Here is a 12884-nt window from a genome sequence, read left to right as displayed (position 1 = left end):
GCTCTCGTCCTCTGTGGAAATGCTGAACGGCATTTGGCGGTATTTTTTTTGGGCGCCGCACCATCACGCACGAGGACTTGACACGGAGCGGAAGACTTTTTCTTTTTTTTTTGTGTGTCTGCTGCTGTGGGTGCGTTTGCGGCCGCGCCGGACTTGTCGGCACGATGGCCGCAGCGTGTGGCTGTCACTCTGTTCTCTTGGGAAATATGCTGCCACGTTTTTACTTGTGTGTTTTTTCGGGGACAATGTGCCGGCAGCTGTGCGATTGCCGGATGGATGGAGAGGAGCGGAAGGAAGTGCGTGAGCGCAGCGGTCGAGAGTCGCGTTGGGTGTCTCGCCGCGGAGGGCACTGCCCACCCAACCCAGCACCGCTTCTGCCGGGCACCCTCTCTCACTCTGCAGAATCGTAACCGACGTCACCAGCACGCGGCGAGGCAGCGGATGCCGCCACCACCACGAGTGTGACCTGAAGGGACACGCCTGATGTTGCGTTCCGAGGGGCACTTCGTGTGGCACAGCGGCGTGCCCACAAACTCCTCGCGGGGTCTGCACACGACACCGGGCACTGGCTGCGGGGTGTTTGCGTCAAATAGGACACTTTGTTGGAGTTCTTTCTCATTCCATAAGGACGGACGCCTGATTTTCCCTTCGTTTCCATCCAGGCGGGTTGCTGCGCGATGACACCACAACGAGGCAGTTGTTTTTACCATGGAGGGGTAATGTCTGCAGGGTTACGCATTGGGAATATGAATGACGGATGCAACGGGAAAAGGAGCGTCATGGTTCTTTTGTGCTGTGCGAATTGCAGAAATTTTCTATATATATATATATATATATCTTGTGTGGGAGCTTTTCATGATGCATTGCTGCTGTGGCGTGTATGATTTGTGGTACCTGCGTGTGGCCGTCGCTGCACCGAATTCTCTTCCCACTTTTTTGTGTTAGGGGCTGTGCCTACATGTATTTCTGCAGAGTGTTTGCGGTAAGGGCGGTACCACACGGGCGCGGGGACCGTAGCGAGCGGAATGCGTGGGCGAATTCTCCGCGCCTACCACGGTGTTGTTGGTTTTGTTGTTAGCTTTTCCCAACACTGTGCTGGGTGAATGGCAGCCACTCGCCGTCGTTGCGGTGGTCCTTGTGCATGTGGTGTGCATCGCACGCTGTGCCGTCACACTGTGTGGATGACTCTATTGTTTTGGCTGCCCCTCGGGACTGTGCCTGTTGTTCCCATCTCTCTCATTTTCCTCATTTGATTGGTGGTCGGTGTTCAGCTTTAGCTTGAGCCAACTGCGGGGACAAGGGGAAACAGTGCGTGGAAAGCGCAAGAGTGTGCACGGCGATCATGAGGAGGGCCCTGCGTCCACTGTGCCGCGGGGAGATGGTCAGAGGGGAGCGAGGCCGGGGACCCACAGCGACACAGATCAACCCGCTACGACTCGCAGAAGGGCGAATGAGGTGCGGCAATTAATGTGGGCTGTTTACAGTCTGGTGGAAGGGTAATTGCTGCAGGGATTGTAAGAGTTTGTGTAGAATGCGAGGTGGCATCATGTTGTGGGGGTTCCTGGCGGCGAGTGGACGGGAATGGAAGTGAGGGAAAGGAGGAACCACCGCAGCCATGGACGTACAGGGCAGTTTGCATGACTCTAGAAAAGGATGACGGTGTGCAGCAATCCGGTGCACCACGTCTCAGGCTGATGGCGCGCACCTCGGACAACGGATGGACGTAGAATTGGAATCGGGGGGAGAAATCCATTCGTGACTGCCATGTGAACTTTGGGGTGGATCGAGTATGGCGGATCGTCAGGGGGCGATCTCACCGAGTGGTTCAACAGTCTTCCTGGGGTCTACTTTACGTCTGGGCGGCGTGTGTTGATTGGGATGCCCGAGATCGGGAAGTCGATGGCTGCCGGTTCGTACCTCCTCTACCAGCTGCTGCACGGCGATGCGGAGCGGATCCCTGCGGTTGCGTGCTTTATTTGTAATTGAGCATTCCTGTTTGACAAGACCACCCAAACGGTGCGAGAATACGTGGGTACTACAACATCTAAGTCTTTTTTTTTTTTTTTTTTGGCAGCTGTGAGACTCTGCGACAGCGTCCTTGCCGTGCGTGTGGCATCTTTTGCCGTTGTTCCCTCGTTGTGCTGGTGGGGGAGGGGGCGAGCGGCTGCGTCGGTGGAGTTGCGCTCCAGTGGGAGAGGGAATTCACCGACCGCCGCTGACGGCGACGGTCTTTGCTGCAGGCGATCTGACGGGATGACGTCACCGGCGTCACAGTTAACCGAGGTGGATGAGGGCCGCACTGCGTCTCTGTTCCTTCTCTTCGTCCTCTCAGTCCACTGCAGTCACACCCGCCGCGCGGCATCTGCATGACTACCATCCGGACTTCTGTGAGCCACTCGGAATGTACAATCGGTGTGGACCCTTTTCCCCGCGACCAAGTGCTGCCGCCGTGCTTCTTTTTTCCCTTTGTTGTGTATGCCGTGCGCGCATGGTGCCGCTGCCTGCTGTGCAATGCGGACTCGCGTGAACGAGAAAAGACGCTTTGACTGCTGGGGGCCGGCGAGCTCTCCACTCCACTTCCGCACCACCAACGCCAACGCCTTTCGGACGCGCTTGATGGCTGGCGGTCGTATCGTTGCCACGTGGTCTGCCTCGGCTCTTGTGTTTTGTTCACGGCATCGGGATTGCCCTGTGATGGAGCCATTCGGTAAAAGGAGCGGTGCCAGTGGTCATGTTTCTTTTTCCCGGGGTTCCGCCACTCTGCGCGGCGACTGTGTGGGGTTGTGTGGGTGGTAGTGGGGCGATGGTGTCACTGACTTGATTGTGTCAGCGCGGCTTTGCCTCGGCGGCTGTACTGTGACGGGGATTGTGTATGGCCGGATGTTTTTGCGTGCCACTGTGTTTGGTTACTGTTTTTGTTGCTGCCTCCTATTCTTTTTCTGAGCATGCAGTTAGAGATACTTTTGCTTGACCAGCACAACTATCGTTTCAAGGTGTTAGGAATTACTTGCAGTATTAGTAGTATTAGTAGTGGTATAACGATCTGGCGGAATTGTGTCACTGGATTCTCCATCTGTAGAAAGGTATTTGCTAGACAGGAGTTATGGTCGACGGGGCGAGTGCGACACGCCACGACAGCCCTGCTGATACGTGTCTGGGTGGGTGGATGCGGCCTGCGGTGGGTGCGTGCCCGCGCAGCCGGCACCGTGTGTTGCGCATGGCCATTGCAGCTGTGCGTGTGTCGCTGCTTGTGGCGTTGGCGTTGGCTGCGGCGGCGGCATGGATGCCTGCTGTGCATGCGGTGGTGTTGCGACTGCGGGGCGGCACGGTGGACAGAGCCATCACGGTTGGCCGCGCCGTGGACACGGTGCTGATGGACGGCGTGTACATGACGAACGGCGTGGCTGTGGTGTTCGACGTTGCGGCGATGCTTCCCTGTGCGCTGCGCATTGAAATGAGGAACTGCGTGTGCGACGGCGGTGCGCAGATCTACGTGCGGGGCTACAGCGGCGAGCCGGCGAGTGACCGGAGACTGGAGGTGAGCGTGAGCGGGCTGTCCGGCGGCTACTGCTCGCTTGTGTTTGTGCACAACCTGCCGGCACACACGAACGTGACGGTCCGTGACTCGACGATTGTGACGCCGGGACCGATGCGCTACTCGCAGCTGAGTGGGCTGACGGACGCGGTGGCGTCGCCGCTTGTGCTGCACGCGACTTCGCTGTTGCAGACGCAGCTGCGTGTGAGCAACACTGTGCTGAGGTCGTCGCGGGCGGGCGGGTCGGCGGTGTACGTTGGCGGCGGTGTGGACCTGCTGTCGAGCGCGGTGGTGCTTGACGGCGTGTTGCTGGAGGCGTCGGGCGGTGCGACCGCTTCCGCGATGCATGTGGCGTCCTCGTCGCGCCTCAGTCTGCGGAGCCACTCGGTGTTCTCCGTGACGAACGTGTCGGTTGTGAGCAGCGGCGGCGGCATTGTGCTTGGAGAGCGCCTCGCGGTGTTTGATTCAGTGCTGCGCTTCGTGGGCGTCGAGGGGTCTGTTGCGTCGTCGCTGGTGCGCTGCGACGGTGGGACGGTCGGTGACGGCGGGTGGCTGGACCTGCACGACGTGTGGGCGGTGGGCGAGGCGTCGTCGGTGGCGTCGCTGTTGGGGTTGACGCTGAGCGGCGGCGCCGTGTCGATTGCGCGCTGCGCTGCCGCCGGCGCGACGCTCGTCTCCGGGCCGACGATCACGAGTGGCGTCGTGTCGGTGCAGTGCAACCGTGCCGGCGGCCGGGTGCTGCAGAGCAGCGGAGACTATCGCATGGCCGGCCTGTACTTCGTGAGCGTGGTGCCGTGCGACGGCTGTGCGGCTGCGCTGGCGTGTTTTGATGCGCTGACGGCGTCGTTCTCCGACTGCGTGTGCAGCTGCCGCGCCGGCGGCTTGGGCGAGGCGTGCCTGCCGTTTGACGTGCCGCCTGCGAGGTCCGGCGGCGGTGGTGGCGGTGCGCAGGACTGCGTGACCGGCGTGACGCTGACGGAGTCGGTGACGGTTGGCGGTGGGCAGGCGACGGCGTGCTTCGACTCGGTGGTGTTCAGCGGGCCGATCACTGTGGCGGTGGACCTGCGCTCGATGGACGCGTTCGCTGACGCGCTGAACGTGACGCTGCGCCACTGCGTGCTTGCGGGCGGGTCGCAGCTGCGGATTGGCGGCCTCAGCGAGAGCACGGCGCGCCTGATGCCTCACGCCCTCGTCAACATGACGAATGTGACTTCACTGGAGGGCACGATTGTTCTGCATGGCGCGATGCCGCTGCACTCTAGTGTGCTGCTGGCGAACTCAACGCTGCGCGCGACGGTTGGCGGGTCGCAGTACGTGACGACGACCCCAGACTACGAAGGGTTTTGGTACGGCCCCGCCCTTGTCCTGGACGGTGTCCGGCTTCTGTCGACGCGGTTTGTCATGACGCGGTCGACGCTGGTGTGTGGCGGGGGCTCGTGCGCTGCGATCCTCGTGGAGCGCAGCCTTGGCGTGCACCTGTCTAGCGTCTTCTACATGGACAACTGCGCTGTCCTGTCGTGGACGCACGTGATTTACGCTCTTGCGTCGGAACTGCGTGTTGGCAGCGGCTCTGTGTTCTCCATACAGAACAGCTCGTGGAGCGCGCCGAGCACCGAATACTACAACGGCGCGTGTATGTTTGGGGACGTTGCGGTGTATGGCGGCAGCGTGCTGCAGGTTGTGTCCAGCACTTTCCGTCTTGGCTTCGCCATGCTCATTGCAAACACGCTGACTGTGACTGGCGGCAGCTGGCTGGTGCACCGCGACAACGAGTTTCGCACCGCCTACGTTGTGTACTTGGCTAAGGAGAACGGCGTGGTGTTTTGCGATCGGAGTGTGTGGTCGATACTTGACAACAACATCACGTACGGCTCGTACTCGTCAAGAACTGTAAGTATGACAAGCAACTGGTCACCGCCATTCGACTCTCGCCCGACCATCTACGGCGTGTGCAACGAGGCAATGGGCTCTCCTGTGACGAATTACGGAGAAGACCTCAGTACTGGAGCACCCGTGACGGTGTTGGACTGTGGCGCGTGCACCGTGGACTCCGTGTGCTTTGCAGCGAGGACGAGCAGCATCAGCGGCTGTGAGTGTGTGTGCGCTGCTGGCGGCTACGGTGACACGTGTCTGCCAGCAGCGGTTCCGGACGGTCTTGGGCCGCTTCCGCTCCCCGACGCGAAGGACACGGAGGTCCGCTGCGTGCACGGTGGCAGCATAAGCTCCGTGGAATATCCTGGTCCCGGTGTGCGTGGTCTGTGCTTCGTCAACGTGACCTTCACTGCTGCGATCGTGCTGGACCTGTCGTATTTTGACGCGCCACAACAGACACTCAACATCACGCTGCTGCAGTGCGTCCTCATAGGCCTGTCGATCAAGGGGAGTGGTGCGCGTGTGCACGTGAACGTGACATCCTTGGTATTGGATTGGGATGCTTTGGAGTTTGAAGGTGATTTTGGTGCGAGCTCCCAGATACTGGTGGTGGGCAGTACGCTTTTGACGACGTCGAGTTACGCCATTCGATTCTCGAGGTTTACTTTTGGTGAGAACACGACGCTGCTGCTACTTGACAACCGCATCGAGGGGAATCGGCACGCAGTCTATTTTTCTGATGCTGTTGTTGTTGATGGTGGCGGGATCATTGTGAAGGGAAATACGCTGAGATCAAAGAAGAGGGATTACAGATCCGCATCAGCCGTTTGTTTTCCCGCTGTTGATGTGAGGAACGGCGGCTACATTGACGTGGAGAACAACACGATGAGCTCGGTCAATGGCGTTTATCTTTTGGCGGTTACCACCGTGAGCTCCGCGGGGCTGCTGCGAGTGGCGGACTGCACCTTCGCTGGCGGTACTGAATTTTTTGATCCTGCGCTGGTGTATTTGTCTGGCTCGGTGACCCTCGAGGGATGTGCGCAGTGGCGCGTGGAGGGCAACAGCGTGGATGCAGCCTCAATATTGAGTATTCCGTATTCCTGGCAAAAAATTCGGCTGTCAGACAGCGGCACCGCTGTGGCGCTTGCAAACAACCGTCAGGTGGAGGGAAGTGCAGTCTTTGCCAAACTTCTTCCACCGAACACGATTGTGGCGTCGCCCGCGCAATTTGTGGTTGGGTGCAACCTGCAGGGCGATGAGGAGGTGTCGTACGACGGTGTGTTTCCGGAGGAAGTGGTGATTTTCAGGTGTGGCAAGTGCAACGACGACGCGGCGTGCTACATGCCCGGTACGGAGTCGGTGGACCGCAGCTCGTGTTCGTGCAGCTGCAAGGACGGATGGCATGGCGCGTCGTGTCTTCCCCTCGAGGTGCCCGACACTTTTTTGCCGCCCGTGGCGGAGAGAGCCGTTGACGGCGACACGAGCTGCGTGGTGAACCAGACGCTGACGAACCTCACGCTGAAGATGTGGAAGACGCACCACTGCTACGTGGGTGTGACATTCAGCGGCGTGGGTGCTGTGTTGACGTTTTTCCTCAACAGTATGCCGCTGCATCTCCCCATCAACATCACGCTCACTGGGTGCACATTCTGTGGCGGTGCCGCGCTGCAGTTTGTTGGTGGCGCTGAGGCGGCGGAGTCATCTGGCGTCCTGATCCGCGTGAGCCAGACATTCATGCGTTCCTCCACCGTTGCTTTTATGCGTGCTCTCCCGCAGTACTGCGACATTGCCGTCACGGAGGTTGACGCGGTGCAGTCTTCCGAGGTTCAGCTACTTGACCTTATGAGCAACATGCTGAGTGTTGTGCTGCTGCAGAACGTTTTTTTGAATGCTTCCTCCTTGTTGGTCAGCAACTTAAATGCGCATGCACTGAGGTATCGTGGGCCTGGCTTGTACTCGGTTGGGACGCTGAAGCTGGTGGGCGGCAGTTCGCTGTACGTGCGGTACTGCAGCTTCGATGGATACGCACACCTGCTGTACATGAATGTCCTCATTCTCCGCAATCACTCCGTTTTTGCGCTGCTCAACAATACAATGGCCTTTGGGGCAAGCCTTCTTTATCTGCGCCACGGATTCAGCGTATCGGATCTAAGCGTGTTGCGCGTGGTGGGGAACAGCGTTTTTTCATTCTATGGTATTTACGCTAACAAATTTTGGACCGTTGAGCAGTCAAGCTGGTTGGATTGGCGCGACAACGACGTGGAAGTGGGTGCGATGTTCTACGACACTGAGTCCGCTTTTGTGAGCATCGACGGCAGTAGTGTGCTGACGCTGACGGGCTGCAAGATGGGCTCGACGGGGTTGCCGGTGTCCCTGCTATCTCGGGCTGACGCCGGCTACCGGTTTGTTGCTGGGTGTCTGACGGTCGCGGGACGGGAGGTGACGACGGCGGAAGAACTGGAGCTCCACGGCATCACCAACGTGACGACGGTTACGGTGTGCGGGGAGTGCACGAAGGATGGCGACTGCTTTGCTCCGCTGACTACGGCGGTCAGTGACTGCAAGTGCCAGTGCGCTGCTGGAGGGCACGGCGATGTGTGCGTCCCTGCGCCTGTGCCTGCTGGCCCGCCACCGCCACCGCCACCGCCACCAGCAACACCACCACCAGCAACGCCCACGCCGCCACCACCGCCGGTTGGTGAGTGCATCAGCGGCATGATGTACCCCGAGGTTGCGCAGTCTGTGGGCGGCGGGCTGTCGTGGCTGTGCTACCGCAACGTGACGTTCAGCGGGGGTGGCATGTGCCTGACGGTGCTGATTGGGGCGATGGCGGGCGACGTGGCGAATGTCACGTTCGATGGATGCACGTGGAGGGACGGCGCCGTGCTGGTGCTGTTGGGCAACGCGTACGCCGCTGTGGGGTCTCTGAATATTGTCGTCACCGGCAACACATTTAGTGACGCGCTGCTCAGCCCGGAGGGTGTGTTTCCACCGCACACGAACATCACGATCAGCGGGAACCGCTTCACGGTCACGAGGCTGATCCCTCGGTCGGGTTTGGTCCTTGACAGCCCGTCGTGTGTTGCGATGAATGGACTGGCGATCAGCAATGACTCCGCGGTGGTGCTGAGTGGCAATGTGTTTCAGACCGTGACGGCATCATCAAGCGCCATTCACGTTGTCAGATCTGCGCTGAGGGTGTCGTGGCACTCCGTGTTTGCGGTGATGGGCAACACGTTTCATATGGACGGCGCTAACAGTACGCTGATATATCTTGAAAGGTCTGGCCAGTCCTCATCGCTGATCGTACTGAACGGCTCTGCCGTGGTGATCCGAGGCAACTTTGTGACGAGGCCGGTGAAGTACTTCATGAACATTTTGTCGGTCTTACATGTGGAGTCTTTTTCAGCGGCTGTGTTTCAGGGCAACGACATGCAGGGAAGCTTGGTTGTTTTTTTTCCAAGATACTCTTCCAACATCTACTACAACTCCTGGCTGCAGTTGAGCGGCAACCTCTGCCGTGTATCCCCATCGGAAGCCTTTGCTTTTTTTTACTCCACGGTGAATCTCCGCGACTCCGCGGTATCAGTGTCCGGCAACCGATTCATGTCCAGCACAGGCACGCCGACAGTGCTGCGGATACTTGCAGTGTCCAGAGACCTCACGAACGGAGCGATTGTGGCCGCGTGCAACACCGTGAACGGCGAGGAGAGAGTGAAGTACAGCATCCCGTCCGTGTACAATGCCACATTCCTGACCTGCAGCGGCCCATGCGCCCTTGCGACGTCGTGCTTCCCCGCGTACACGACGACGGCCTCGAGTGACGGCTGCGCCTGCAAGTGCGCGGAGGGCGGCCACGGCGATGTGTGCCTGCCCGTTGCTGTCCCCGAGCCACCGAGCACCGACGGCGCCGACTTGTGCGTGCGGGACGTGCGTGTGGATGGAGAGGTGAAAGTCAGGTTCGGAACGTCGGTGGTGTGCTACGTTGGTGTGACCTTTGCGGCGGACGTCGTGGTGGACGTGGAGTTGATGTCAGGGAGCGTGCGCAACGTGACGCTGGCGAGCTGCACTTTTTTGGGCGGTGCGAGCCTGTACGTTGTTGGGTGGCTGTCCGACCCGCCTGCTGGCGAGCGCGTCGATGTGTTGATCAGCGGGCTTGAGTTGCGCTCCGGCGGCGGCGTGGTGGTGGCGAACCGATTTCCGCCTGGCTCGCGCGTCATTGTGGTGGACTCGGTGCTGATCGCAGAGGCGCGTGTTGCGTACCGCGGCACCTACGACCTTGGCGATGTCTCCGCGTGCTTCGTGGTGCACAACGTGAATCTGACGGGGAGCGTGCTGACCATTGCGCGCACTCACGTGGCGGCGGTGTTCGGCGACGCTGTTGGCGTGCTGGTGGTTGGCGGCGTGGCTCTGTCGTCGCGCGGTGCGCTGTACGTGGACGGGCTGTCGGTGCAGACGGCGCTGGGGCAGTGCGTGTCGGTGGAGGGCGGTGTAGCGGCCAGCGGTGGCTCCGTGGTGGCGTTTGTTGACAGCGACTTCCTGCTGTGCAAGCACGCGGTGTCTGTGCGCGGGGCTGTGCGCGTGTCGGGCTCCGCTGTGACGTTTGTGCGGAGCGACTTTGTGTTGACGGGGGACTACGCGGTTGCGTTTTATTCGACGGTGAGCCTGGCCGGCGGGTCGATGCTGCTGGCGAAGGGCAACGTGCACGACGGTGTCTCGAGGGAGATGCTCTACGCCGCTGGCGCCGTGACCGCTGCTGGGAGCACGCTGAGCTTTGTGCGCAACCGAGCGCTGCTGCCGCGGATGGTGTTGGTGAGCCTGTCGCTCTCGGCTGGGGCGCATTTGAGGGTGGCGTGCAACGACGCTGGTGGCCGTGTCCTGTCGACGGCGGAGGAGTACGCAGCAGCTGGTTTTGGCGACGCTGGGAGCATCGACTTTGTTGGGTGCGGCGACTGCGACAGGGAGACGTACTGCTACGCGCCCGGGACGTCGTCGGCGAGCATGAGGAACGGTGTGTGCGTGTGCGCGTGCGGCAGCGGTGGGTACGGCGAGGCGTGCGTGCCTGTGGGAGCTCCCGCACTGCCGCCCGCTGCGGGCACCGCGTCGAGTGTGTTCATCCGCGAGGGCGTGACGGTGCGGTCGGTGTTCATTGTGCCTGCCGGTGCGAGCGAGGTGACGCTGCGCCACGTTGTGCTGGACGGCGTGAGTCCGGTGCTCTACGTGCCGTGGATGGCGCGAGACGGCGTGCGGATCATTGTGCAGAACGTGTCGCTGCTGAACGGCGCCGTGCTGTACGTGATGGGCGGTGGAGCGTTGCGCGGTGCGGGTGCGGCGGGGAGAGACGAGAGCGGGCCGGTGGAGCTGTCGGCGTGCGATGTGGAGGCGCTGAACGGTGCGCTTGTGCTGACCGGCACGTTTCCCGCGGGGTCCGTGCTGACGGTGACCGACTCCCTGCTGGTTGCCGCGAGGCCGACGCCGCTTGTGTATCTTCCCGGCTCGCAGTCCTCGCCGTACGCACCGGTGCTTGTGCTGTCGGGCCTGCGACTCGTGCGGTCCGTGCTGGTTGTGTCTGGCGTTGCCCTCGTGACCGTGGTGACTGGTGGGCGGACGGTGGTGGTGGACGGCGCCGTGCTGGAGGTTGTCGGTGGCGGTGTCGCGCTGGACGCGGCTGTGTTCGGTGGCGACTATGCGTTGTACGCAAGTGCGCGCGTGGTGACGTCTGGGGGCGCTGTGCTGCGCGTGTCGGGGAGCCAGGTGTACGCCGCACATGGGTTGGTGTTTGACAGCGGTGTTGAGGCCAACGCGTCCGCCGTCGTAGTGAATGAAAACGTCGGTGCGCTGACCGATGGCGCGCTGCTGGTGCTGCGGGGGTCGGCGTCGTTTGTGTCCGGGTCGTGGCTGTCGGTGCGCGGCAACAGCGTCAGCGGCAGGCTCCTGTCGGTGCCGTCGTACCCGCGCAGTGCGGAACTTGCGCAGAGCACGCTGACACTCCACGGGAACGCCGGCAGTGGGCCCGTCGTGATGGACGGCACCGTTGTGCTCGGGGGCGCCGGCCGAAGGTTCGTCGTGGGGTGCCTGACGCTCAACGGGCAGGCGCTGCAGCCGATTGACTACAGGTCTGCCGGCATCATCGGGGAATTCCGCCCCGTGGCGTGTGGCGTGTGCGACGCCGACGTGCGCTGCTTTGCTGCTGCGACGAGGGCGATGTCGGGGTCGTGTCGCTGCCGCTGTGCTGAGGGCGGGTACGGGCGCGACTGCTTGCCGGTGTACCTGCCGCACGTGGACGGGTGCAACCGCACGTCTGCCCTGCCGCTGCTGAGTCACACGGCGACGCTGACGGAGACGCGCAGCCCGACGCCGACACCAACGTGGACGCCGAGCCTGAGCGCGACGCACTACAGTCCGACGCAGTACGGGCCGACGGAGACACTGCAGGTGACGGGAACGGTGGCGCTGTCGCCCACGCAGACCCCGACGACGTCGGTGAGCAGCACGCTGTGGTGGAGCGACGTGGCGTGCCCGACGCTTGCCGTGACGACGACGGCGGCTGGTGGGAGCCTGACGCAGAACGACATCCGCGGCGGTGGGAGCGCCGTCCCGACGCTGCTGATGGTGGCGCTGCCGCCGCCGTTTCGGTGGGCACGCGACCCGCAGCTCAGCACGCACCTGAGCTTTGTGCCTGTGTCGACGGCGCAGCCGAGTGGGTTTGGTGGTCCGTGGGGAGCGATGCTGAGCAACGCGACGTGGGTGCGCAACGCGACGAATCCGTCCACCGTCCTGGAGCTGGCTGTGCCCGTGCACCGCGGTTACTTCATTGCAGCCGACGAGACGATAGTCATTCGCTGCGACGCTGTGGCGGTGTCTGGCGGCTGCAAGGGAGTGCTGCTTGGGTCCTTCACGATCAGGTCTGACAAACCGCCCGCCGCTGCCAGCGCCCTCTCGGCGATCACCGGCGTTGTTGCGGGTGCGACGGCTGTTGCTGTGGTGGTGACCGGCGGGCTGGGCTCCATCCTGGAGATGCAGGCACTTGGCGTGTTTGCGAGGATGTCATGCGCCTCGGCGCAGGAGCGTGCGAGCACCGTTGCGCTGCCGTACTTCCTGTCGGTTTTCGCTGCCATTGATCCACTGTGGATGGTGGTGGGCAACGCGCTGCTCGCCGCTGTGTTCGGGTGCGTGCACTGCGGTTTGACGGCGGCCTTCCAGCGGTGGCGCGGCGTGGACGCGGCGAGTGCGTGGGCGGCGATGCGCTTCCCGAGCCTGACGTACGTCGTGTCGCACGCGATGCATCTCGGCATCTTCTTCGGCTCCGTGTTTGCACTGGCGATGCCCGGCGCCCGCGTGCAGCACCGCGTGATTGGCGTTGTTGGCGTGCTGTACGGTGTGGCGTTCCCTGCTGGTGTGTGCTACTTTATTGCCCGCCACACGGGCGCGAGCTTCACGAAGTACTGGCAGTTTTTGAGGAAGCCGCTGCACGAGC

The 12884-nt window shown here is 61.8% G+C and overlaps 1 protein-coding gene and 1 pseudogene across 1 annotated transcript, besides 3 other annotated features; both read left to right on the top strand.

The window, feature by feature from the left end:
* Nucleotides 1-12884: part of a sequence feature (areas not merged during assembly with more than two copies in the genome that could not be assigned to a particular haplotype) that runs on past the window's edge.
* Nucleotides 817-837: a microsatellite.
* Tc00.1047053510607.51 lies at nt 1532-2080 on the top strand (annotated as a pseudogene).
* Nucleotides 3104-12884, top strand: Tc00.1047053510607.29 (dispersed gene family protein 1 (DGF-1), putative; the record flags this gene model as incomplete). Its single annotated transcript, XM_808826.1, has 1 exon — nt 3104-12884. A coding segment is annotated over one exon (9781 nt), but the record flags the coding sequence as incomplete, so codon positions are not given.
* Nucleotides 8033-8100: a microsatellite.

This window comes from Trypanosoma cruzi, genomic scaffold (assembly GCF_000209065.1).
Source record: "Trypanosoma cruzi strain CL Brener 1047053516799 genomic scaffold, whole genome shotgun sequence".
Classification (NCBI taxonomy): Eukaryota; Euglenozoa; class Kinetoplastea; order Trypanosomatida; family Trypanosomatidae; genus Trypanosoma; species Trypanosoma cruzi.
Note: the sequence above shows the minus strand (reverse complement) of the source record. Positions and strands in the feature narration are given on the sequence as shown.